Below are 26,814 nucleotides of genomic sequence, written 5' to 3'. Positions count from 1 at the left end.
TAAACGGCTGAATCTTTGTATCTGAAAGCTATGTGACTGTTCATAAGAACATGAACAAGAACTCTTCACCTTTAGAAACCTGGATTTGTATTTTATTTACGCTTATTTACGCTTTATTTACTTGATACCCATGAAGCACTGCGGGTTACGATCCACAGATTCTCCGAGTGCGACCTTATTTGAAATAGGTGTATAGGATAACTGTGAAAATGACATTCAGCCACGGCTAGATCTTGAGTTAAATATATTTTGCACTTGTCTTTGAATAGTGCACTGATAAAATCCACTTTTTCGCGAATACGGAATATATCTCGTGCCCTGTAAATTGTCTTGTTTTGTTCAACATTTCTAACGCTGATTTACACGAGTACTTGATTTTGAATGTTCAGTGATAAATATGGTAAATATCGTTTATTCAAAACCTGTTTGACGAAAAGGTGATTCATAATAGATAACGAATGCTCGTTTAAGCTCAGAATCAGTAGGAAGCAGCTCGGAAAACAATTACCTCGATTGTAACCTTGCGCGTAATCTTCACCTGAATACTTCTGATCCCACAAAGTCAGCAAAGAGAGAGCTGAGCCGTTCTCACATTGATAACTAAGCGGCCTTCCACAAATCCCCCTTACACATTGAGGCGGCCCAATGTGTGAATGGGTTAGTGCTGTACAATTTTGTACCGCAAGTATTTCATTTCCCTTTTCACCATAGGTCACTTGCTACAGATTAGGCAAATTCGCGGTGTTTTCAGATGTGATAAATCAAGTGAAATAGGATACGAGCGTTTAAATTGACCACCTGTCTAGTCGAGGATACCCCCACAAAGCGAGATATAAATAAATATGTGTCTTTCTCTTTATTCAGACGGCAGAGAAATTCATCTTTACGTGGAGACAAACTTCACAACACACCCCAGCCCAACTTGTTGGTGATCGTTAAGTATGATATGGGAAAAGATTGTGAAGAGGAGAAATGAAAAACGTCCATACACCACAGCACGACTTCTTGAATAATAACTCGATAAAGAATTAGTTAAATACTAGTGATGAACCAAGGATTTCGAAGTCACATGAGTATGACTAGAATTGAGGATTTTTTGGCGAGTTTAGCAACGTTATCGGTAGGGGCTTATCGGTAGGATGTACTAACTCGCTGTTTACTCACCGACTAGTTATTAGTTTTTATTTTATTTTTGCTTTTAACTTACTTTTGTGCCATAAACACCGATATAACAGAACCATAGTCCAATTTCCAACAGCCCTTCTTTGGGGAAAAATTTTGATTATCTTCCCTTCCCAAAACAACACAACGGTGAGAGCTGTTTGAATGAACTTTGAAGCTTTATTCAATTAGTTCTACTTAGTATTACTTCAAATTATGAATCTAAAAAAAATTTTCATTAACATTATTTTACTTTTTTATCTATTTTACGGCTTGCAAAGATCTATGATCCGAACAAAGACGGCACGTGTATCCGTTGGACGATCCTGAATTCAATATCTGTTTGATGATATTTTGTAGCTCATCTGAAACGTTTTCCTTGCTCTGAAAAAGGCAGTAACTCGTTAGATTTAAAGGGGTCATGAAAACCAAAGAGAACTGGTTGATGTATGTTTACATTGTTTTAGCAAGCTCCATCTGTAAACATGACGTCATCAATGCACAAGTCGCTAGCGTAGTTGCTTCCACAGACGAGCTCAAATACGACCTAGATTATCGCAAGAAAACGTGGTCAGTATAAGACTACTCAGATATACTATATAATATTAATATAATATACTAAGCATAGCCTTTCACAGGCTATCAATATGGCCATCCTGGCTTTCCATAGCCTCCTTTACCTGTTGACCTTCAACGAATCTTTGTCTTCTTATCTACCCATGATTCCCTGCCCCCCCATGACTACCCATAATACCCTGCCCCACTATGACTACCCATAATACCCTGCCCCCATGACTACCCTGTAATTCCCTGCGCCACCATGACTACCCATAATACCCTGCCCCCCTTGACTACCCGTAACACCCTGCCCCCCATGACTACCAATAATACCCTGCCCCACCATGACTACCCATAATACCCTGCCCCAATGACTACCCATAATTCCCTGCGCCACCATGACTACCCATAATACCCTGCCCCCCTTCACTACCCATAACACCCTGCCCCCCATGACTACCCATAATTCCCTGCCCCACATGACTACCCATAATACCGTGCCCCGATGACTACACATACTTCCCTGTACTCACCTGGTAGTTTGTAGAGCTGGTGATAGAAACGCTGTCTTTAAACCACTGTTCTCCCTGACTACCCACTTTCCCGTATATCTTCCTCATCGCGCCAGCGCTGTCTCGAACGTAGATATTCCAGCTACCGTATGTCAGCCCGTACGCGTAATAGTAGAAACTCATGCAGCGCCCGGCAGTAGCTGGGAATTGTTTGCTCATCAGTCGTACAGCGCTGCCTTCGGCGCATTGCGACGCCTCAGCATAAACGTAATACCCTGAAAGTGTTGAATCCGTTAAATATCACGGGTTATTTAAGGTATGCCACCTAGCCGGTAGAGCGATGATGTGGAGAAGATAGTGCCCTGACAGGCCCAGGCCCGTAACATGGGGGTGTAGGGGGTGCAAACACCCCCCCCCCCCCACCCCAACAACGGCCAAAGGTCCACCTTTGTTTCTCAATAGACTCGCTATTTGTAGACAAAACTATAAAGCATAAGCTAGATCACTCTGGTACGTAATAAACGTCCCTTGGAGATACTGCCACGGCATAAAAAAATCACATAAAAAAGCCGAAGGTCCACTTTCGGTACTCAATAGACTCGCTATTTGTAGACAAAACTATAAAGCATAAGCTAGATCACTCTGAAACGTAATAAAGGTCCCTTGGAGATACTGCAAAGGAAAAAAAAAACCCTTTTTCATTTTTCGGTGGTGGTCAGATTTTTATACAAATACAATACAATTTATTTACTTCACCGTATACAGATTTAGTACAAGGCTTGTCTTAAAGTGAATTATAAAGTCAAAGACTCCAGCAACATTCCCAGACATCCTTTGCCGCCTCTTTTGCTATTTTCTTTGCAGGGTTAAACACTAGAGAGAAAATCTGCCTCTCCGAATTCTTAGCGAGATGAAATCCCCAGGATCTACCCTTTTTTTTCCGAAAAAGTTGGTTCTTAACTGCGTATATTTTCTGCAATGCACAACAACGTGGAACTCGTCCTCTACCGTGGCCGAACAGAATTGGCATGTCCGTTCATGAACTTTTTTTATGAGAACTCACTCCCCCTACCCCGGAAAAAAAATTTGGTCCACATTTTCGGATTTCAACCCCCCCCCCCCCCTTCCCCCCCCCCCCCCCCCCCCAGGGCCTGCCTGAGACTGGCCAACATGACAATCATACCTCGATATAAAGAATGGCATGACAGGTCCCGGGGAGCATGCCTTCCCCCCCCCCCCCCCCCCTTCTTTCCCATTCTGCCTCTAGTTATTGTCCTCATAGAGTGCAATTTAACCTTAAGATACAAGAGCTGGTATGATAGCTGTGACAGAAATGATGACAGAAATAATGATGCAACACAAAAAAAAAAAACACACACCCAGCCCATCCAGCTCACCCCAAGCTGCCGCTTATAGTTATTGTCCTCATAGAGGACAAAATTGAGTCTTTTATAAATGATTTATTTGTGTTATTCTAAGGACTTAAGGACATCACATGTTTTGGTTATGATCCCGGGCATACGTAGGGTGTCTCACCTAGTCCAGTCCTGGGCCCGGCGGGTCCGGTGTAGCCGCTAGGGGTACCAGCTGGCGATCGAGACCAGTAGGAGGCGCTGGAGGACGGGTCGGGTACCCAGAAACAATCTCCATTATTAAACTCGCAGTCATCAGGACCTGGAAATGTAAAAGTTAAAGCGTGTTATGAGGTGGGAGGTCATATTGCCAAATAATATATTCAATTTATACACTTTTGAATGTGTATCTCTATACTGTATTGGTCTCCGATATCCCCAAGTCGCCCCTGATGAGGTCCTATTATTATCAAGTCCATAAAGAGAGAGTTATCCTTGCCCCCAGGACAAATTATTAGTTTTATTCAACTACCCAGTCCACACGACGCCAGGTTGCAGGCCTCGGATTGGGAGCTGTCACCGACACACCCACTGCCGCCATTCTTGGCCTGGGAATCGTCACACAATCTTGTTCTGACGTGAGTTCCATCACCGCATGATTTACTGCAGGCTCCCCAAGATGACCAGCGGCCCCAGTGACCATCGACAGGCGCTGTGTTATGCAAATAAGAGGCGGCGTAAAATAACTCGATGCGTCAAGAAATGCAGTCACGCGTCATTCAATGCACCCTCACTAAAACAAGAGTCACGCGTCATGCAATGCACTTTTCATTAAACAATAGTCACGCCTCATGCAATGCACTTTCACTAAAACAATAGTCACCCGTCATGCAATGCACTTTTCACTAAAACAATAGTCACGCGTCATGCAATGCACTTTTTATTAAAACAATAGTCACGCGTCATGCAATGCACTTTCACTAAAATAATAGTCACGCGTCATGCAATGCACATTTCATTAAACAATAGTCACGCGTCATGCAATGCACTTTTTCACTACAACAATAGTCATGCGTCATGGAATGCACTTTTCATTAAACAATAGTCACGCGTCATGCAGTGCACTTTACACTATAACAATAGTCACGCGTCATGCAATGAACTTTTCACTAAAACAATTGTCACGCGTCATGCAATGCACTTTTCACTAAAACAATAGTCACGCGTCATGCAATGCGCTTTTCACTAAAACAATAGTCACGCGTCATGCAATGCACTTTACACTATAACAATAGTCATGTGCATGCAATGCACTTTTCATTAAAACAATTGTCACGCGTCATGCAATGCACTTTCCACTAAAACAATAGTCACGCTTCATGCAAGACACCATGAACAAAACAATGGTTATGTTTTAACTAAAAAAACACGCATTGTAATGCATATGCTAACAAATTTTTACCGTGCATCATGCAATACGCCATCAAATCGATAGTCATGCGTCATGAAATACACATTATAGGCATCGCACGTGTCAAATCAATGATAATTATTCGTGACGCATAACAAGAAATCTGCCTAAGAGACCGTTGCTTTTAGCGTACCGTTACACTCTTCTGATGAACAGGCGACTGTGTTTTGTTGAACTCCGTTAGGAATAGCAGCATCACAGGCGGCAGAGTCAAGGCTCCTACAAAATCGCTGGCGGGTTTTCATGCAAGCGTCATCGCATGGGGTGAATGAGCTCCATTGGCTCCACCCACCTGCAGCAACTATACGGGGAAAACGACATAATCATCATCTTGTTTTGAGTCTGAGGGTGGGGGGGAGGGGGGTGGAGGGACGGATGGGGGTATGGATGGAAGAGGGGTATGGATGGAAAAGGGGTTATGGATGGGAGAGGGGTTATGGATGGGAGAGGGGTTATGGATGGAAAAGGGGTTATGGATGGGAGAGGGGTTATGGATGGGAGAGGGGTTATGGATGGAAAAGGGGTTATGGATGGGAGAGGGGTTATGGATGGGGAAGGGGGTATGGATGGGAGAGGGTTTAGATGGAGAAAGGGGATATAAATGGGGGAGGTGAAGGATCAAAACTAAAGACACAAGGGGAGAGAAGAGAGCAGAAAGGATGGTGCTCCGTTTTTATAAAAGATCCAGTAGATCCCTTATCAACCGCACTTTTGTTATAGATTTTATTGAAATGCATAAGTAAATACTTTTAATAACACATTCAATCATATTGAACAGCAGATGGAAATTGAGGCCTTCTAGACCTAACTAGGATGACAAAATGACGGCTATTCAAGTTGAATAACGGGAACGTTTAACGAACAAATCAGAGCATTTTTCCATTACACGAACTTACCGTCGCAACTGTAGAGCCTATTGAGCTGTTCTATGTCATTAGCGCTAAAGCCGTTTCGCTGGCCGAGTGGATAGCTTGGGTTTCCGATCCTTTGTAAGGTGGGCTTGCCGTTTTTGCTGAAGTACGTGTTTCCATAGTGCATGACGGACTCAATGTCGTAGGGAAGGCTCAGCTCGTCAATGTCAAATTTATTATACTTGTTGAAGTTATGCTCCTTACCTGCCAAGCATCGTAAAAACAATCGTTATTTCTATCAACGTGTCTTTTGTCAAGAGCTCATTGCCGTTATTAATTGATGATACTATATATAAAAATGCCGAATCATCACCATTATTATTGTTTTATAATCATCGTCATCATAATGACATCATAATGATCATTTTAGCATACAAAATAAGCAATATTAATATAGTTTTCATGTTTATATCCTTTATCATCTTCATCATCATTATTCTCATTGCATTGCAAACCACCACCACCACCATCACCATGACCATCACCACCATCACCATCACCATCACCATCATCATCACCACCACCATCACTATCACCATCACCACCATCGTCACCATCATCATCATCACCATCACAATCACCATCACCATCACCAATCATCCTCACCGTCTTGGATGTTCTCCCACATGATTTCCACGTAGTTGTTCCTGTCGGATCGTGACTGTGCGTGGAAAAATCCGACTGCGTGCATCATCTCGTGGAGCATGGTGCCTACCGAAGTGGTGCAACCCTCACCAAGACTCAGGCTCTGATAGCCGTCGGAGAACCCAATTTTGCCAACGTACGACCAGCATCTTATCAACAAAAAAAACACCTGGCTTTATAGGAGCTCCTCCTTCCCACTCCAAGAAAGAAATGGTACTTTATTTGTTATTGCTTGTCTGACACTATTATCGTTTTTGTTATTATTTTGGGGTAAAACACAATAATTATCCTTAGCTTTTGCAATAAAATGAAGCCGATTTTTATCTAAGGATATATTGATTTTCACAGTGATTCCAGTGGGTTTAGCTCGCTAATGAATCTTTTTAGTGTGCTTGCGGCAAGGATATATTGATTTTTACAGTGAGTCCATGGGTTTAGCTCGCTAATTAATCTTTTTAGTGTGCTTGCGGCAAGATACGTCAATTCGTCGGCCCCAGAGAATGCCACTGCCACTTCTAAGTGTAGCCAAATTCTGCTTACCAGATACCCTATTAAAACCTCTCAGGGCTGTAGCATGGGGTGGGGCACTGGGGGCATGTGCCCTCCACCCAATGTTTTAAAAATATATAAGGAAATGACCAGTAGGGACGTGGCTGTGCCCCCAAATATTTTCTTAATGTTTCTGTATTGTGCCCCCCCCCCCCCCAATCTTACGTGGCCTGCAACAGCCCTGCTTCTAGAGACTTTCAAAACTTCTTAATGTAGCTAAATGCTTACCCTACATCCTTGATAAACCTGACGTAATATTCGTTAGCAGTGCGTGGTTTCCACTTTAGACAGCTAGCTGCGTTGAATTGAGTGATGGCTGCCTCGATAGCGGAAGCCTCTGCATCAACTATTGGTTGACAAATATGAGGGAAGCTTTTTTTATCCTAAGGTTTAAGGTCTTACACGAGAAATTTATCAGGGGCCGAAAAGGAGGAAGGCCGGAGGAGGGGGATCACTCAAAGCCCCCCCTTCACGTTAGATCATGGTTAGAAGAGGATTGGTTAGGAAACGCGGCGAACTCTTGAGGTGTTTCTTTGTTAGCTTTTTCGAGTTGTCACGTGATATTGACCCTGCACAAGTCGAGCGTGTACGTGAAAATATGGAGTAAACTAATAAACTAAGAATCATTGCTCTTTGCATGGATACTGCACAAAACTTCATAGTATTTATGCGGAGTCGTATAAATCCTATCATGCTTGCCATGTAAGCTCACTGAGATTGTTCAGTAAAGCCCTACTCTCGAGAACATTTTGGCTTCGCTCGGGTACTTGTACATAATATACATGCTTTTATAAAACCAATTTTATAGAGCTGTAGAGCTAGGATGTAACGGTGATAAAACATGTAAAGTGATAAAAAACAATGTTAAAAAAAATGTTAAAACAAACTTAATAGAAATGGCAAGGTTTCAAATAAATAAATCAGGGATTTCTGCCCAAATACGCATATTCATAAATCTTGTCCATATGTTTTCTTGTACTGTATGCTTGGTATGTGCAGGGTCGAAATAACGTGATAGGGTTGCTAAACATCACAGAGCGCCTATTGTTTATGTCCGCCTGGTTTCCTAACCATTCTCCTCTACCAACCATGGTTAAATCAGTAGAATCCATATAATCCAATTATCTTGATAAAGGGCTCCGACAGGAGCAAAAAATGCTAAAGATCCAAATTGTAAGGTCGTTTTAGCTTATATTCGCTTGATTTTTTGCATAGATGTTCCTTGTGTAATAAAATAAACCAAAATAAGCTGTAGTACTTTTTGGTGGTAGGTTATCCGTTCCAGAGATATTGCAAATTGTAAGACTCTTGATTTGTCTGAAATTGCCCAATTTCATTGAAATTGCTACTTTTCTCATGAATGATGGCAACTTTGCTGAATCGTATCGAAGGACGAATCATCATACCAAAAAAGTATCAAAGCTTATTTTGTTTCATATTATGTAAGGAACCTCTAGGCAAATTATCGACAAAATATAAGCTAACACTACCTTACAATTGGAACTTTGTCATTTTTTTCTCCTGTCAAAGGGCTCCTCGCCCATGAAAACTCTTTATCCCACCTCCCTTTTATAGTCAATCTGCTAAAGTGCGCTATGAAAAATATTGTCCAAGATGGCAATCGAAGATGTCGGGATGCTCAGCCTTTTCGGTTCATTAAGAATTTCGTTGACAATTATTTTTAATTGTTTAATTATCTTGCAATAAATTGGATGCACACGTTAGATTATCGTAGATTGACTATATTATTAGACAATCATGACTTACGCTGGGAGTCGATGACGTAAGGAACCACGAGGCCCGACCAGAGGCTGCCTCGATTGCGGATTGCGTTTCTCTTTGAAGCCCCAGAGTTCCCATCAACATCCCCTTCATTTGAGTAGTCGAACTCGTCTCCAGGAGCCGGCCTTATGTCTCCTTCATACAGATCTGGTGGTTCTATTGGAGATACAACAGACAACGCATTATTTGTATGTCTTACTTATTTATTGTTGTCTGTTGGGTAGCACTAGATCGCCTTATATGCTTGAAACACAACCAGATACTCGGCTTGATTGCGGATCTCGCTCTCCAATCCTTCTTGTTTCGGCGTATGGTGACAAATAGATTGTTCCCGAAAGGTGCCACGATTTAAAATTTTTCAATTTTCCTAGTTTAAATCCCGTTGCCAGCCAAAAATTCAAAATTGCTTGACCTCCTGACGATAAACCCTGTACTAGTACACACATAAGACTGCTTAACCTTCTAAAGGGTTCTATGAAATATCCCAGTGCCGTACATTACTATTTTTGGTTATATCGATTTACCCACTTATTATGCAAATATTCAAAATGGCCGCGCGGAGTTTGAAACTTGAATTTGTTTTGTTAGCGAGACGTCGCATCGCAAAAATCGACCAAAACAGCAAAATTTCCTGCTCTATACCAAGTTTGATATTTGATTGATGAGTTCCTGTGCTCGAAAGTAAAATATCGTTTGGGAAACCTTTTCAAATTAAGCGATTTTATTGGAGACTGCCGTAAAATCGAACTCTTTTCGTAATGTTTACGTTTAGAAAAAGAGAAATATGAGTGTGATGGACCAAATTGACGAAAGTGCGAGTCAAGGCCCAACGTCTATACAACAGGGAAAAATCGCCGAAGAATAGGTATGAAAATTCGTGTCAACATTTAGCCGAAAAGCATTTTACCCTACCCTTGTCTCTCGGGGGTTCGCTTCTTATCATTCTTTAGCTAAATGTCTTGCCCCTCGACCGCCACAACAACATGGGGGGGGGGAGGGGCACTCTAGCTGTAAACATGACTGTTGGTTCCGACAGATACGAACATTTTATGCCCCCAAAAGAATGGAACCGCGCCACCCCTAAGAATATACCTGCATCTGAACTCTATACCCAAAACTCCACCAAGAATAGATATCGCCCCCCTTCCCCCAAAAAAAGTAACCAAATCTGAGTTCTATTCGTGAATCATACAAAAGCTTGAAACTTGCCAGTCCCGTAAAAAAAGTTTTAGAAGGAAAATTTGCTTATCAAATTTAATTTATTTTTATTCCCTTTTATAAAAAAAACTCTATCCTCCTCACCTCCAAGGCCCTAGTCATCAAACCCGGTACAATTTTACTTCCTTGTCTTCACACCTTGTGTGAGCACACCACATGTGACATGCCCTCAATCATCACAACCTCACTCCCCTTACCATGCATTTCTCAACCTTTAATTTTACACTCTGTGCCTTTTCCTATTTGTCTGCACACACCATAAAATAGCCCTCATTGAGTAAGCGCATTACATAGCCACTCAAACCAGTGCCCCCTCTAAAATCTAATGCTAGAAGGGCATAATATGTTAAAATAAGCATTTGCGATAAGAACTTTTTGATGAATTAGCCCCCCTACTCATCCTTAAAAATACCCAAACCTGAGTTCTATACATAAAATATACCAAGCATAGAAACTTACCTCCCAAATAAATAACCAAACCTAAATTCTATAGCCCAAGCATACAAAATCTTGCTATAAGGGAGCTTCAACTCTTAGATTTGCTTATTAAATAAAATCAATTTTATTCCATTTTTATAAAAAAGACAACAAACAAACTCTGTGCAATAGGCACTGAGATAAAAAATGCTCCTGAAGTATCACCAAATATAAATATTTATTTTCCATACAGTATGATATCTATGACTGCACAATCATACTCCTAGAATCTCCAAGGCCTAGTAATCAAACCTGGTACAAGAGGGGTAAAAAGAAGGGCATAATATGCTAAAATAAGCATTTGCGATAAGGACTTTTTGTCAAATTAGCCCCCCCCCCCAAAAAAAATACCCAAACCTGAGTTCTATACATAAAATATACCAAGTATAGAAACTTACCTCCCAAACAATTACTCAAACCTATATACCCCAAACATGTAAATTCTTAATATCACTATAGTTTTAAAGGGGAGCTTCAACACTCAGACTTGCCTATCAAATCAAATTAATTTAATTCCCTTTTTTATAAAAAAAAAGACTCTTTGCGCATATAATAGACTGGCGAGAAAAAAAATAAGCCTGAAGTATCAACAAATATGAATAGATATTTTCCATATGATATCTGCTCTAGTGAAGCTTGGAGCCTCTGGTACCCAGGGTATGACTATACTCCCATTCTCCTATTATCTCCAAGCCTAGTAATCAAACATGGTACAAGTTTACTTCATCTTCACAACCTGTGTCAGCACCCCCAATTAGACATACGCTTAGTCACCACCCCTTTGCCCTTACCATGCCTTTTCCTCACCCTAGTTTACACTTTATGCCTTTTTCCATTTGTATGCACACACAATGGAATACACCCTCAATGGCTCTAACTTGGTGTTAGAACCTGTGTATTAAGCACGATTTGTGTCACAAAACTTCCATTTTTTTAATAAAATGAATCATGATGAAAACAGAGCTGAATACAATGAAGTCCTTTGGGGATGGTTCTGACACCAAGGTATACATACACCCCTCATTGAATAAGCACATTATATAGCCCCTCAAACAAGTGCCCCCTCTAGAATCCATTTATAAAAAAAAGCCATAATATGAGCATTTCTGGTAAGGACTTTTTTTACAACGAGTAATAGCAAACTAATGCAGCAATGAATAATGACTGCCATCCCTGAGATTTACTGATCATAGCAAATCTATTTATTCCAGGATCAAATATAAACATTTAAACAGTACTTTCATGTAGTGTCTTTAAATTGCATACAATAAACAGTGACTCGCGGCCAATCTGTATACGATTTAGCTTCATTTTTAATGAGACTCGCTGCCATTCTGTATAAGATTCATTTTAGTTTCAATATCCCAGGTAAAATTTTTCTTGGAGTGTCTTCATTCCGAGTGCGAAAGCAAGATAAATCCAGGGAAATTTTGTGCATTTGTATGACTTGATGAAACTTACAACTAGATAATTGGTGATCAATGTTATAGCCTGCTAGCAGTGGCTTACCCTTCCGCGTTCATTATAGTACGATTCGGTGAAGTCGTAAAAATAACCCTGCAAATGAGGTCTGTTGCCGATGAGAAACAACACAAATAGGGTATATATGACGCACTGAGTCGGTGAAATCCCTGCTTAAACAGATGAGAAGAAATCACTGCTAGCAGAGAGTTAAAAAGCGGCGTTTAACATGATTTTCCCGATTCAACGGAACCGCCATTTTGTTTTCCCACTCTGAGTTGAGGCGTGTCCGCGTGAGACTGGGCATAGTAATACTCATCTCTGATTGGTTAATCAGATTGTTAATCATTTGATAACCAAACATGGTAATGTTCCGCACTGTATCCTATTCATACTTACTGTCATTAAATTATATTTTTTATGTGGGCCTTTTTCCTTGAGCCATATTTTATTGTAAATCACTTCTTTCTTCACACCTTAACTCTTATCAGCCTTTGCTTTTGGTCTATAACTTCCCTGAACATTATCCCCTACCCTATACCCACTATCCCCATATTAGTCAATTTGTTAAAAACTGTCGTTGTTCTAGCTTGCTCGGTCATTTCCTTATTGGCATTACATACCATATTTGGGAGAACACTTCAATCATTTTTGAAATTCTTTGAAAACTTTTATTTGTGAAAACTTTGTAAGTCGAGAATTTCAACGTAAACTTGCAGGAATTCGTGTTTACCACGACTTTGCTGGTAGCCATCTTTGAAATGGAGCCTAGTCCGTAACGTTTAAGAATATTACAGGTCTCCCGCACGCTTACCCCAGGCTTTTTAAGACCATTTAGAAAAACGACAGCCATTGATTATATGCTTCTTATACCTCTCCCCTCCCTATAAATGCCATGGTACGAATACCCGCATATCACCAAAACATCCGCCTTGCATCCGCACCCTCACTACCCCCGTGCCCTCCTGACAGCCCATCTCCACTTAGCACTATCCCATAATTACCCTTCCGTTCTCACGCCTGCCACCAGCCTCCAACCCGCATGGACAGTGCTGAATAACGTATGCGCATGCGCGTGCTCTGGCGAAAACAAGCACAATCGTAGTGTTGAATCGTTCGAGTAAAGGTACGAAAGGCTGACTTCAGTCGATGATTTGACTAACAGTAAGCATTAAAACCATACTGTACAAAAGATGACAGATTTGTGTGATAATGAGGGAGTCATAAAGAAAATTATAGCCTTAGGTTTGGTCTAGTTTTCTTAGCATTCGCCAAAATGTGACTGTTCGCCGGTAAACAGCCGCCATTTCAAAACAAAAGGCTGGTTTAACCGCGCGGTACTGGAACTAGTCTTGCGTTTTTCAGCACTGGCACCCGTGACAACCACTATCCCTCCTTACTTTCCCGGTTCGCTATTTTAGTAATAAAGTTTTCGGTTAATTGCTGCCTGTTTGTGAGTATAAAATCTGTTTTTCTCATTGAAACTAATTTATTGCTACATTTATGGTCACGCCGTCCGAGTCGTAGCCGTTGTGTCAGTGTGAGTAATCACGGTCCTAAGGTTCAGGCTAGCTCTATTCTCTCCTCTGATGGCGGCTTGCATTCTTGAGAAAACAATTGACACTTTTACCAACTGCATTTTCTTAGGAGGGGGCGTGAAGGGGGTGCGAAAACCGCAAAACCGCAGGGAAAAAAAACGCACAAAAACCTCACAGAAAAACGCCAAAAACGCAAAACCTTCAAAATAAGTCAATAACTGTAAAACCCTCAGTCTAGAGAAACCAATACCGCGGACGAGAAACCGCGCCAGGTTTAAGGCAAAACCACATCGACAGCAAACCCTTACGGCCCCTTTGTAGTCACAAAACTTTGCGATTCAAGATCAACAGGAAAGACGTAATGCGACTTGCCCTTAAAAGTACGCTGGCACGCAAGCAGGTTTATACGAGCTTTTATACGAGAACCATGGTGACAAGCAAATCCAAGGTGGCCTAGTTGGCCTTTTTCTTATTGTTAGGTTATTTTTAGCAAAGAAACTTTCAAGCAATAGTTCGATGTTGACTTTTGGTAACAGTTCTTGTTTTAAAAGGAGGAAACGTGAAAGACTCTCGCTTACGTGAGAGAAATGTTTTTGTTTTTTTCCCCGCTTACCTTCAGGAAGCGTGTTTGAATTCGCGACTGCGAGACCAACGAAAAGCAGAACCCAAATCGCCCTCATGGTTTCAATGTAGAGAATTAACCCACACTCCAACACTATTAAACTGTGCAAGATGCTGTTAATATACTCAATTTAAGCTCATTAGCTAAACTATTGCCGGTAATTACCGCAAATTATGATAACTGTATTGCCTCATGAGATTTTCCATGTGAAAGTCATTAAATAAATCTTTGTTTGACAAAGCAATTTCTCTTTTAATAATAAAAGAACCCCGATTTGCCGTTAATACCATCCAACACATTTTTTTTCCGCAAAAAAACGTTTTATTGAAAAGAACCCAAAGAAAAGATAACGGTAGAGATTAAATTGGAGCGTGCAACACGACCAGGTGTGTCGCTTAAAAAAGCAAAATTTGTAATCATCGGGCCGAAAAGAAAAATTGGCACACTGGAAAAATCCTACACAATTTATCACGGTTGTAAACAAGACCATATGCACTTGGCATATTGACAAACTGTTTTCTTTAATTGACAATCATGTTTATCATGTTCGGAAAAGAAGTTTTTGGGGGCGGGTGTCTTCTTATAATAAAAGGGATAAAAGATGTTACAAAAATATGTAAAGCCTAATTCAAAACTGTTTCTTCACCTGACATAAATATAGGAGCGACTCCTTATCATAAGGATTGAAAATAAGGCCAAAAGAATCAATCAACAATGCGTCCACGGGAGTTTGGATACTTTTTTATTGATCAAAAGAAGCAAACGTCAACCGAGTTTTTGTTAAATAATGTACTATAAACAATCATATTCATCATTATATTATCTATTCATTTTTTCGGATTTATCAAATAGTTGCCAAGAAAAAAAAACTCTTTGCCAAGGCTTAAATGCTATTAAGGGTTTATTGTAATGATTCCATAAAACTTTTGTAAGATTTGTTGAAAAGGACGTACTAACCAAGGAGTTCACCGGTATTAGCGCGCATAAAACAATAGAATATCAAAGATAGACGACGCGCGCGACATTGGCATGGTTCCGCCTATATAATGCAAAGGCTTTTTTGAAAAAAAGATTCAAAAGAAAATACTGAGTTTGCCAAATGCTGACAATGAATAACTTAATAATTTGTTGGGACAAGGCCATATTAAAAAATCCAAGATGTCTGACAAAAGATCAAGTTTATGGTTTATTTCGGGAAGTTCCGCCAAAAGAATATTTCGAGGACTTTTTTGGAATGATGCCTGGAAAATCTGATGGCCTACATAATGGTGGTGGAGTCACAAAAACTTTTGTCACTCGAAATTTTCTAACAAAAATGAGGGGAATTCTAAGCAATAGGGAGAGATTTGTGATTTTCAATTAACGAGTTATGCATGGGCTTTTATATGGATTTATTTATTATAAATTTGATCACCCCTAACGCTTAAAGGCTTATGAAGACGGCTTTTTATTTTTACTTTCGTTTCAAAAACGTCGATAGATCATTGTCTGTTTGTTTTGTCCTTTAGTGCAGCATCTTTATTGCTGTTATGAATAAGAAGCATCCTTTTTTTCTTGAATCTTGAACAGATTCCTGAATTTAAAAAAATATGTTTAATGTAGGGTATGCATTTGTGGATTTCGATGTCTTGAAAAAATTTTTTATCTACCGCTCCTTTGTTATTATTTACTTGCAGCCTTATAGCGAGAGAACGAGAAAGACGAAGTGCGATACTTTATCAAATATTGTATTGAAAGTATTTAATTTAACCCTCTAGATTAAAAGATTGGACATGGGGGATAGATTGGTCTGTTCTGCTCAAGTGACGATATGAATTGAACTCCGGTTGACACCTTCGTTTGAAGTTAAGAAGATTGTTATTTTATGTGTGCATTTAGGAAGTTAAAATTGTGCGCGCGCACCTCCCCTTTGGCGGCCAAAAAAGTGTCATTTCTTTTTAAGGACTCTTTAAATACTATGGTTTTCCATAGACATAGACATAGCCATAGACATAGACATAGACAACAAGTTTTTTGCAGCCGTGTTAAAATCATAGTTACATTGGCTTTTGCCCAATAAGTGATATTAAAAAAAAATAATATTTACAAGTTTACTTCTCTAATTTTTAGAAGCGCCTATTAGCTTGGCTCTCAATTTAAAGCACTCCCAGATATATTTTGCTATCCATATAAAACCTATGACTGCGCACCCCCCCCCCTCCCCCATTAATCCTGGGTACGCGTCTGCTAAGGATGCCGGTTCGAATTGATCAGTAAATTACTACTTTGGACCCAACCCTGCGCTTTTCCCTAGACTGTTGTAATGGCAGAGTTCTCGTGTAACTCGGTACGTGGCGGTATGTCTGGCCTCCTTGATCTTCAAGGCGCGCACACTTGAATCGAGCAAACGCTGTGCTTTTGGCGCTACTGTTTGCACCGGGCACTTCTCTACAATTCTCTTGAAAATAATTTGCAGTACATGATTACATGCCCATAAATTGTCTCTGATGACAGCCTGGAACATGGCGCATACAGATGACAAACGCACAGCTGTGTCAGATCCAATTTTTGACCACTTTTTCTCACACATATCTTCCGCCAAATTATTTTATGTCAATCAGACTCTTGCCATCTCTCGCCAAGTGCAGTTGCCTAGCTTTCTGTCGCGACACTGTCTGGTTTTCGTCCAGAGGATAGCCAGGGAAGTGCACAAAGCGAGACGCTGATTGAGTTTTACTGACGGAACAAAAAACCAAAACAAATCGTGTTATGAAAACACGTTTCGCGAAACAACGGATTCGACAGTAATAAGTATAGTAACAGTATGTGTTGTTAACCTCATACTAAAAGCGACAGTGGTCCATACTTTTGCTGTTTCTGCGTGGTTACTTCAGGTCAGTGGTTTGGCCGTAGACATAGAAAATTTTCACTTTTTCATAAAAAAGTAACTTTTTTTTACTAATCATCGGGAAAACAAAAACACGTCTATTGCTCTAAACTAAAATGGCAGCCCAAGGCATTACTTTCGAATTTCTACATCACTAAACAGGATTTTGAGCGGGGTGGTTCGTTTTTTTATTTCAGCGGACCAAATTTCCGGTATACCCCTCCCCTCGCCTTATTACATTAGGCAATCAATACTTCAAATAAATTCAATCTTGTATTTTAAATGTATTTTAAAATACCCTATTAAAAGGGTGCTTTTTAACATATAGCGATAATAATCAAGATGATTGTTAAAAAAAAGATTTTTATAGTCATTTTAAAGACATATTGATGTGCACGGTAACCCAGCCGAACGATATATATTTTTTGTTTGCTCTGAGCGGACCTTCAAGCCAAGTGGGGGGGTTCGTCCGAAACCCCGAACTCCCTCTGGCTACGGGCCTGGCACATAAAGAAAATGCCTGAAGAGGGCTCGTTTATCGGTAGCAAAATAAGGGCGCATAAATAACAATAAAAGTTTGCAGTAGTTCATCATTTATTCGCTGTCTTAAAATGTCTTTCAATGTTATCATAATTTACAAGGTTATTTTAAATATCTTCATGTTCCATTGTTGCCACAAATTATTGAATGATCATTGTTGATTTCCCCACTCCAATCGAGTCCATGGTCCATTTCTGATTTTGGTTGATCATTTAGTGGTCATTTTCACTGAAATGAAACACCAATTCTCTTTAATACATTTTATGCACAGGGTTATGGATACATTTACTGTATAAACTACGGCATGAGCCAAATTATATAATAAATTCATTATGGTAACGGAAGTACGCGCGCTCTTATTGGCTGGTTTTCCGCCCCGAATTTCTCCGTACAGCCCTCAGCCCTCAGATAAGTATTTACAGTATTCGACTTTGCAAAATAATATTTGTCTCCAATAGAGATTTCATGTTCGATTGAGTTTTACCGTAGAATTCACGAACCGCTTTATGCTTTTTTTTCATTATTTCCGATTCATTTTTTTTTTTTTTTTTTGCTTTTGTGATTTTGCTGCGCACGTGGTGAATCTGTGCTTTCAAAGATAAAGCCTTAACCATTGGATTCCTCAAATAACTCTGCTCAGCTTAAAGATTACGCGATGGAAACAATTCTCTTCTATATATAAGATTTCTTCACGGTAGACTGCTATCACACACGCATGTCATCGATCACAACGTTGATAACCGTGAGTCACGTGACATCTTACCGAACAAGCTCCATCTTTAAACATGACGTCATCTATGCACAAGTCGCTGGCATAGTTGCTTCCACAGACAAGCTCAAATACGACCTTGATTATCGCAAGGAAACGTGGTCAGTTTAAGACATAACTGCCCTCCCATGACTACCCATAATACCCTGCCCCACATGACTACCCATAATACCGTGCCCCGATGACTACCCATAATACCCTGCCCCACATGACTACCCATAATACCGTGCCCCCAATGACTACCCATAATACCGTGCCCCCCATGACTACCCATAATACCGTGCCCCCAATGACTACCCATAATACCGTGCCCCCCATGACTACCCATAATACCCTGCCCCACATGACTACCCATAATACCCTGCCCCACATGACTACCCATAATACCGTGTCCCGATGACTACACATACTTCCCTGTACTCACCTGGTAGTTTGTAGAGCTTGAGATAGAAACGCTGTCTTTAATCCACTGTTCTCCCTGACTACCAACTTTTTCGTATATCTTTGTCATCGTGCCAGCGCTGTCTCGAACGTAGATATTCCAGCTACCGTATGTCAGCCCGTACGCGTAATAGTAGAAACTCATGCAGCGCCCGGCAGTAGCTGGGAATTGTTTGCTTTGATATCTTATGGTGTTTCCTTCAGGACAAGAGGAGGCTTCCGCATACACATATTTACCTGATTCATAATCAAACAGATAGGTCATTGAATGTTCAAAATGAAAAGGTATGTTCATTGAACGGGCTAGATGTGAATGATGGGAAGTCAGGTAAGGAGAAAATGGGAGCAAAATCGAGATACTGAAGCAGCATAAAATAGTATACGGGCTAACTACATACGGGGTAACTACATACGGGAAAACTACGTGTCTTTACACAGCGACCGGACGTTGTCTGTAAATGTTTGCTCCAACTTAATAAAATAAAAAGGCGTAATGCTATAGTATAGGTAAAAGAAACCTGCGATCATGTTGCTCCTAGCGTCGTTTCCAGGCATCATTAGGATGCGCGGCGATTCCGGAGATTAGCCTGGAAACTAGTGCTACCAAATATCCCCGGCTCCTACCCCCATGAACTAGTGCTACTATTACCTACATCCCTATTATCAACTCACCCGATCCTGTGCGAGTCCATGGTGTCCCAGAGAGTAGCCTGGGAACTAGTTCTACTATTACCTCCACCCTCTCCCCCCATCCCTGTCATCAACTCACCCGCTCCTGTGCGAGTCCCTGCTGGCCCTGTGTAACCACTGGGCGTGGGCCCGCTCTGGATGATCCAATCCTTATAGTAAGCACTGTTAGGGGAAACACTTGATGAGTAGTCTGCCTGCCAAATGGCACATCCGTCGATGTCAAACTCACAGTCATCTGGACCTAATGCCAAAAAGAAATGGATATTAAAATTGCTGTTCTCATTAAGAACCAACTGAGACAGCAAACTTTTGATATAAAAATATGAAATCTTGATGACGCGAAACGATATTACTATGATTCAAGCGCTACCAAATCGTCGATAGTCATGCACCAAGTCGCTCTAGCAGTCACTTCGTGGAGAATTACTAGAGGGTCGCAAAATGAGACCAAACGAGCGGACGCCGACATATCATTTGAAAGAGTGGAACTTTGAAAGACAATATGACGTCGGTTGCGCATTGTACATGCTCCACCCTCATCGTGCGTGCGAGAGCTGCGCGGCAACACGTTAAAGGAAGATTTACAGAAACCGATTTGTCGGGCTCTGATTACTGGTCAGAGTATTTGCATGCTACGATTTGTCAGAGCGGTCAGAGCATTTGCATGCTACGATTTGTCAGAGCGGTCAGAGCATTTGTATGATACGACTTGTCGGGCCTCTGCTTCGGTTTGTGAAACAGATTCGGTCCCGACACGAGAAATATGTTCGTTCGGGCCATCATTGCCTGTCAAATCTGTGTGTTTAGATCGGTCGTTCTGGAGCACCGTGGTATTCTCAGTTTCAGGCTTTGCTCACCTAACCCACACGTTGCTATTTTGCAGACCTGAGCCTGTGAGCTATCCCCGACGCATGCGCTTCCACCGTTCTTTGGAGCAGGGTCATCGCACACCCTCGTTCTAGTTTGAGTTCCATCTCCACATGTTTGACTACAGGCGCTCCATACTGACCAGCGGCCCCAGTGACCATCGACCGGCGCTAGAGGGAAATAACAGATAAGTAAATAAATAAAGGCTCGCCTACAAGGCTAAAAAATTTGACAGCCACATCTTTGTCGTCGATTCGATTGGATTCATCATTGGAAGAAAAGTTATGTGATTATAATCTAAAAAACACAGCAAGTTTTACACTTCATTGACAAATTCAATTAAAAATAAACTTCAACACAGGATCTTCCCCAATTCAGCCAAAAGAAATGGATGCTTTCTCACAATTTAGTATTAACTATTACTAACTAAGTATTGAATACTAACGGCTGACAGCAGGCGCTTTTCCAGGATTGGCCGAGGGGGGTGCGCAGTCATAGGTATTATATGAAAAATAGCATAGTATTTGAAGTTTCTTTATAAGAAATGACCCACTTTTTGGCCGCCAAGGGGGGGGGGGGGGGGGGGGTGGGCACGCACCCTGCGCACTCCCCCCCCCTGTGTCGCGTACAGTGGACAGAGTCTCTTTAAAAGAGTATTATACCACTCCTACCATTGCACTCTTCAACGGTACAGGAAATCGTCTCTTTCTGTACGCCCGATGGATAGTTGCTGTCGCACGCTGCGGGGTCGGCGTTGATGCAAAATCGCACTCGGTACTTTTTGCAAGCAGCGTCACATGGGCTGTATGAACTATACTCGCTCCAACCACCCGAAACTAAGACAGTAAGTGAAACAGAAAACAACCTTTTATCTTTTAGTATTCCTGTATACGGGAAAGAGAGATTCCCTTGACTCTCAACCAACAGACAAGGGATCTTCCGTACTCATTATCTTTCTTGTTAGGGACATGGAAATAACAAAGCCGAAGATCATTTTCGAAAACAAAATTGGGCATGCTCATGGTTTTACGGTTAGGGGATAGAAAACTTAAAGAGAAAAGATTTCAGAGATTTGCAGCCCTCAAGAATAGTTTGTTACCATGGGCTGATGTTTCTAGAACACGACAGAAACTTTGATAAAGTGACGTGAAAGGAAAAATAACCAGAGTTAGTGGAATCTTAGGAATACGTGGGAATCTTCAACAAATGTTAATATTGTTTAAAATTCCAAGAATAGGTCTCATAGCCAGTCCCTCCTTACACAACAATTTTGGCTTTGAGCATAGTATAGAAGTGGTCTCCTTACCAGAGCAGCTGTAGAGTTTTTTAAGTTCTAGAACGTCCGTATCGCTGAAGTTAAGGCGCTGCCCAAGTGGTTCGCTAGGTGCGTTAGGCTTCTGAATAGTGTTCTTTCCATTACTGCTAAAGGCCATATTTTGGTAATGCATGATAGAGTTGTAGTCGTAAGGAAAACCGAGGGAATCTATTTGATCATGTGTGTACTTCTGGAAGTTGTTGTCTTTGTCTGTGAGAAAAGGGTGTTACCACCGTCATCATAATTCATTGTCATCACCATTATCCTCATCATAATCATTGTTATTTTCATAATTCATAATCATAATCATCATTGTTATTATCATAATTCATAATCATCATCATAATCATTATAATTATAATTCATAATCATAATCATCATCATAATCACCATCTCATAATCATAATCATAATCATAATTATTATAATTCATAATCGTCATCATCATAATTGTCATAGGTTTTTGATAATTCACAATCATAATCATCATCTCATTATCATAATTCATAATAATAATGATCATCATCATCATAATTCAAAATATTCATCATTATCATATTCAAAATCACCATCATTATCATAATATCATAGTCGATCTAGCCATTATCATCGCAACTCTTCTCTAGTACATAATCATAAACATTACCATCATGAGCAGCAGCAGCAACAACAACAACAGCAACTATACACAAAATATCCTTGGTGTTGGAATGAAGACATAACCATCACCAAACCCGTCACCAACAAAATCTTATTACATTGGAATGGACATAACATCACCAAACCCGTCACCAACAAAATCTTATTACATTGGAATGGACATAACATCATCAAACCCGTCACCAATAAAATATATTCCATTGGAATGGACATAACCATCACCAAACCCGTCACCAACAAAATCTTATTACATTGGAATGGACATAACATCACCAAAACCGTCACCAATAAAATATATTACATTGGAATGGACATAACCATCACCAAACCCGTCACCAACAAAATCTTATTACATTGGAATGGACATAACATCACCAAACCCGTCACCAACAAAATCTTATTACATTGGAATGGACATAACATCACCAAACCCGTCACCAACAAAATCTTATTCCATTGGAATGGACATAACCATCACCAAACCCGTCACCAACAAAATCTTATTACATTGGAATGGACATAACATCACCAAAACCGTCACCAACAAAATCTTATTCCATTGGAATGGACATAACATCACCAAAACCGTCACCAATAAGATATATTACATTGGAATGGACATAACCATCACCAAACCCGTCACCAACAAAATCTTATTACATTGGAATGGACATAACATCACCAAACCCGTCACCAACAAAATCTTATTCCATTGGAATGGACATAACCATCACCAAACCCGTCACCAACAAAATCTTATTCCATTGGAATGGACATAACATCACCAAAACCGTCACCAACAAAATCTTATTCCATTGGAATGGACATAACATCACCAAAACCGTCACCAATAAAATATATTACATTGGAATGGACATAACCATCACCAAACCCGTCACCAACAAAATCTTATTACATTGGAATGGACATAACATCACCAAACCCGTCACCAACAAAATCTTATTACATTGGAATGGACATAACATCACCAAACCCGTCACCAACAAAATCTTATTCCATTGGAATGGACATAACCATCACCAAACCCGTCACCAAAAAATTTTATTACATTGGAATGGACATAACATCACCAAACCCGTCACCAACAAAATCTTATTACATTGGAATGGACATAACATCACCAAACCCGTCACCAACAAAATCTTATTACATTGGAATGGACATAACATCACCAAACCCGTCACCAACAAAATCTTATTACATTGGAATGGACATAACATCACCAAACCCGTCACCAACAAAATCTTATTACATTGGAATGGACATAACATCACCAAACCCGTCACCAACAAAATCTTTTTACATTAAAATGGACATAACATCACCAAACCCGTCACCAACAAAATCTTATTACATTGGAATGGACATAACATCCCCAAACCCGTCACCAACAAAATCTTATTACATTGGAATGGACATAACCATCACCAAACCCGTCACCAAAAAATTTTATTACATTGGAATGGACATAACCATCACCAAACCCGTCACCAACAAAATCTTATTACATTGAAATGGACATAACCATCACCATACCCGTCACCAACAAAATCTTATTCCATACCAGGCAAGATGTTCTCCCACATGATCTCCACGTACTGGTCCCTATCGGTCCGCGACTGCTCGTGCCAGAACCCCAACGCATGCATCATCTCATGCATGACCACGCCCTTCGATTCACACCCAAGGCCTATACTGAGATCCTGGTATCCTTCTACCGCGTTGATTTTACCAACGTATGACCAGCACCTGGAACAACACGTGTATTAGACAAACAACAACATCAAAATTTTGCTGGCTACCTAGAGTAGCTAGATTTAACTTACAGTGTGTAGGCAGCCAGTTTAATCAAAATACAAACTTTGCAAAATATAAACTATATTCAAATAGACTATAAATATAGACCGCCTTACGTCATGTGATGATTGAGACCAAGTGACCACGTGATTATTGGTGTGGAATGGTGTGGAATGTACTAGCTCGGTTTATCTGACGTACTTACTCATTTATCACACCTGAACAACACGTGATCAAGATCACAAAAAGACTGGTTGACAGATCTAATTCAATATTTTGCCGACATACGCGTGGAATTTAAAGTCACATGGGTAAGAACGTCGTTCACGTGGTAAATGACGACGGCAAAAAAAATTGATTCAGAATTTAATAGTAGCATGCAAAATGCGTTCTGCCTGATGAGTTTCAGTCGTTTTCCAAATCCATCATGAAAACTATTTTCGCAGTCAATTGAGGACGCGGACGTTTGCTGTGCAAATTTATTTAACTACATTTGCTACTGTAGAAATAACGTTTATAGCTTAGTTTCATCTATTTGCGACCCGTTTATTTTGCTTATTCTATTGCAACTAAATTAGAATAAATCGCCAATCGCGAACGCATTTTTTTTTTTTCGATCTTGTTGTCCAAGCCGTCGTCGTCGTCCCTTACTTTAACCCCTAATGTCATGTGGTCGTCACGTGTTTAAGGACGTCGCATCACGCGGTAACGGCAGAGGTAACGTCACTGGTAATCGGCTTCAAGTCACGCGTTTTGTTTTACTTTACCGAACTGTTTGCTAGTCCTATACATGGACAGAACGTTTGTCTTCACATGAGGTTGAAGGTACTCACCCAGACGACTTGATGAATTTCACGTAGTACTCATCGCCCACACGTGGCCGCCACGTGATACAAGTGTATGTGCCGAACTCTTGTATGGCAGCATTGATCGCATCCACTGCTAAACTCTCTGTAACATTAAATCGATATCTGAGCTTCGATGTCAACAAGTGATTCGGCTTTAGATAGTTTAGAGGGTGAAAAAAGAGTACGAATATTATGTTTGTATGTTAAAAAGACCCATCAATTACCACCCACTTTTAAAGTTTCGAGGGGTGGGGACTTTTATACAATCCCAGTATTTCTGTATATTCCTGGTGGTTCAGACAACATTATTATTGTTAAACTGAAAATTCTGCATTCTGCAATTGAGATGTCAAATATGATTTTTGAATGTGATTAAGGTTTTAAGTTTGAAGCAAATTCGATCGATACCTTGGGTTTGCCCAGTTTACTTTTTCAAAGAAAGCAGCTGTTAAAGCCGCATTGTCACCGGTTAACTTCCGGTCGATTACGTAACAATCTCCGATGATTTTTAACGGAAAACTCGATAAATATTTCAAAATATTAAAGGCAGTGTGTTTATTGGAAGTTTCTTTGAGGATGTGATTGATAATTTAGAGCGGATGGCCTGTTTAATATCTCGGATTTTAATAGATTCTTTTGTCTTTTAACGGTTGAGGTTTCCGTCGGACCTTCGGAAGTAAACTGGTGACAATGCGGCTTTAACTTACCTAAACCAGAGTCAATCACGTAAGGAATCACCCGGCTTCCCCACAGGTATGCCCGGTCGCGCATAGCATTTCGTTTCTCTTCCGAGGCGTTTTCTTCAAACGCTTGTTGTTCTACAGGAGTTAATCGAATATCTCCTTCCCATAGGTCTTCAACATCTGTCAAGATGCAATTGTTATAAGATATACAATGTTTATGCTTTCTAAGGACCATTTGACTTTTGAGGGGGGGCGGGAATTTTTTGAAAAAAAGATCCTGCACCAATTGATGGACGAAAAAAATACTTATAATCCTGCATCGGTAAAATAAATTCTTGCACGCCAAATGCCGCCAAATGGTCGGCCCCTATAATGGCTGTTATGATGGGACTTTAAGAAAATATTTCGAATTTTTCTAATACGTTCGATTGTTTTAAATTCACAGGCGCACCCAGGATTTCTCAAAGAGGGGGAAATATATCAGCATATGTCATGATGACCTCTTTTTATGTTAATTAATCCGTGGCCCACGCGAAACCCCTAAGTACAATGACGATGCCTGATGACCATGGAAATTAAAAAAAATTTTGTGTTTTATTGTATTAAAAAGTTAAGAAACCTGATGGGGTTTAGATCTTTAGGGGTTTAGATGCTGCTGTTGAATATAAATAAATAAATAAAATATCTATAGCGTTATTATCGATAATTGCCCTTTACTAATTGTTTAATGTGCTTTAAAATTTTCGAAACCTGATATTGAGAAAGACTCGTCTGGGAACAGAGAGGCGCACAATTTTTAGAAGGTTCACATTTCAACAAGGCATCAAGGAAATCGAACCTGTTTCAGAAATGATGGAAGGACGCACTAACAAACTGGGCCACCTATGATTATTCTTAAAGGATTAACTTTTTTAATACTTTTCGGGAAATTTACCTGGAGGAAGAGTGACTTGTCTCACCCAGGGGACGGCGCAGAAAGCCGGGCTGACGACCAGCAACAGCAAAACAGCGATTCTCATTGCGCTATACTATCTTGTTACAAGTCTGTGCTTCCACGACAA

General features: G+C 40.4%; 2 protein-coding genes across 2 annotated transcripts; both read right to left on the bottom strand.

The window, feature by feature from the left end:
* Positions 1-1,321: 1,321 nt before the first annotated feature.
* Positions 1,322-14,386, bottom strand: LOC5519695 (zinc metalloproteinase nas-14). The gene is made up of 11 exons (XM_048726078.1): positions 14,249-14,386; positions 8,927-9,097; positions 7,388-7,505; positions 6,572-6,759; positions 5,951-6,169; positions 5,188-5,355; positions 4,116-4,295; positions 3,768-3,905; positions 2,253-2,506; positions 1,619-1,708; positions 1,322-1,545 (listed from the first exon to the last, which is right to left on the bottom strand). The coding sequence occupies exons 1-10, from the start codon at positions 14,313-14,315 to the stop codon at positions 1,625-1,627; spliced, it is 1,587 nt and encodes a 528-aa protein (XP_048582035.1). The 5' UTR covers positions 14,316-14,386; the 3' UTR covers positions 1,322-1,545; positions 1,619-1,624.
* Positions 14,387-17,699: 3,313 nt separating this feature from the next.
* On the bottom strand, positions 17,700-26,814 carry LOC116603402 (protein SpAN-like). Its single transcript, XM_048726077.1, has 11 exons — positions 26,688-26,814; positions 25,778-25,933; positions 25,056-25,173; positions 23,990-24,174; positions 21,737-21,955; positions 21,102-21,266; positions 20,421-20,600; positions 19,643-19,804; positions 18,857-19,110; positions 18,427-18,510; positions 17,700-17,891 (listed from the first exon to the last, which is right to left on the bottom strand). The coding sequence occupies exons 1-11, from the start codon at positions 26,770-26,772 to the stop codon at positions 17,889-17,891; spliced, it is 1,611 nt and encodes a 536-aa protein (XP_048582034.1). The 5' UTR covers positions 26,773-26,814; the 3' UTR covers positions 17,700-17,888.

The sequence above is a fragment of the Nematostella vectensis genome, chromosome 4, assembly GCF_932526225.1.
Source record: "Nematostella vectensis chromosome 4, jaNemVect1.1, whole genome shotgun sequence".
Lineage (NCBI taxonomy): Eukaryota > Metazoa > Cnidaria > Anthozoa > Actiniaria > Edwardsiidae > Nematostella > Nematostella vectensis.
This window is presented reverse-complemented; position numbering and strand designations above follow the sequence as displayed.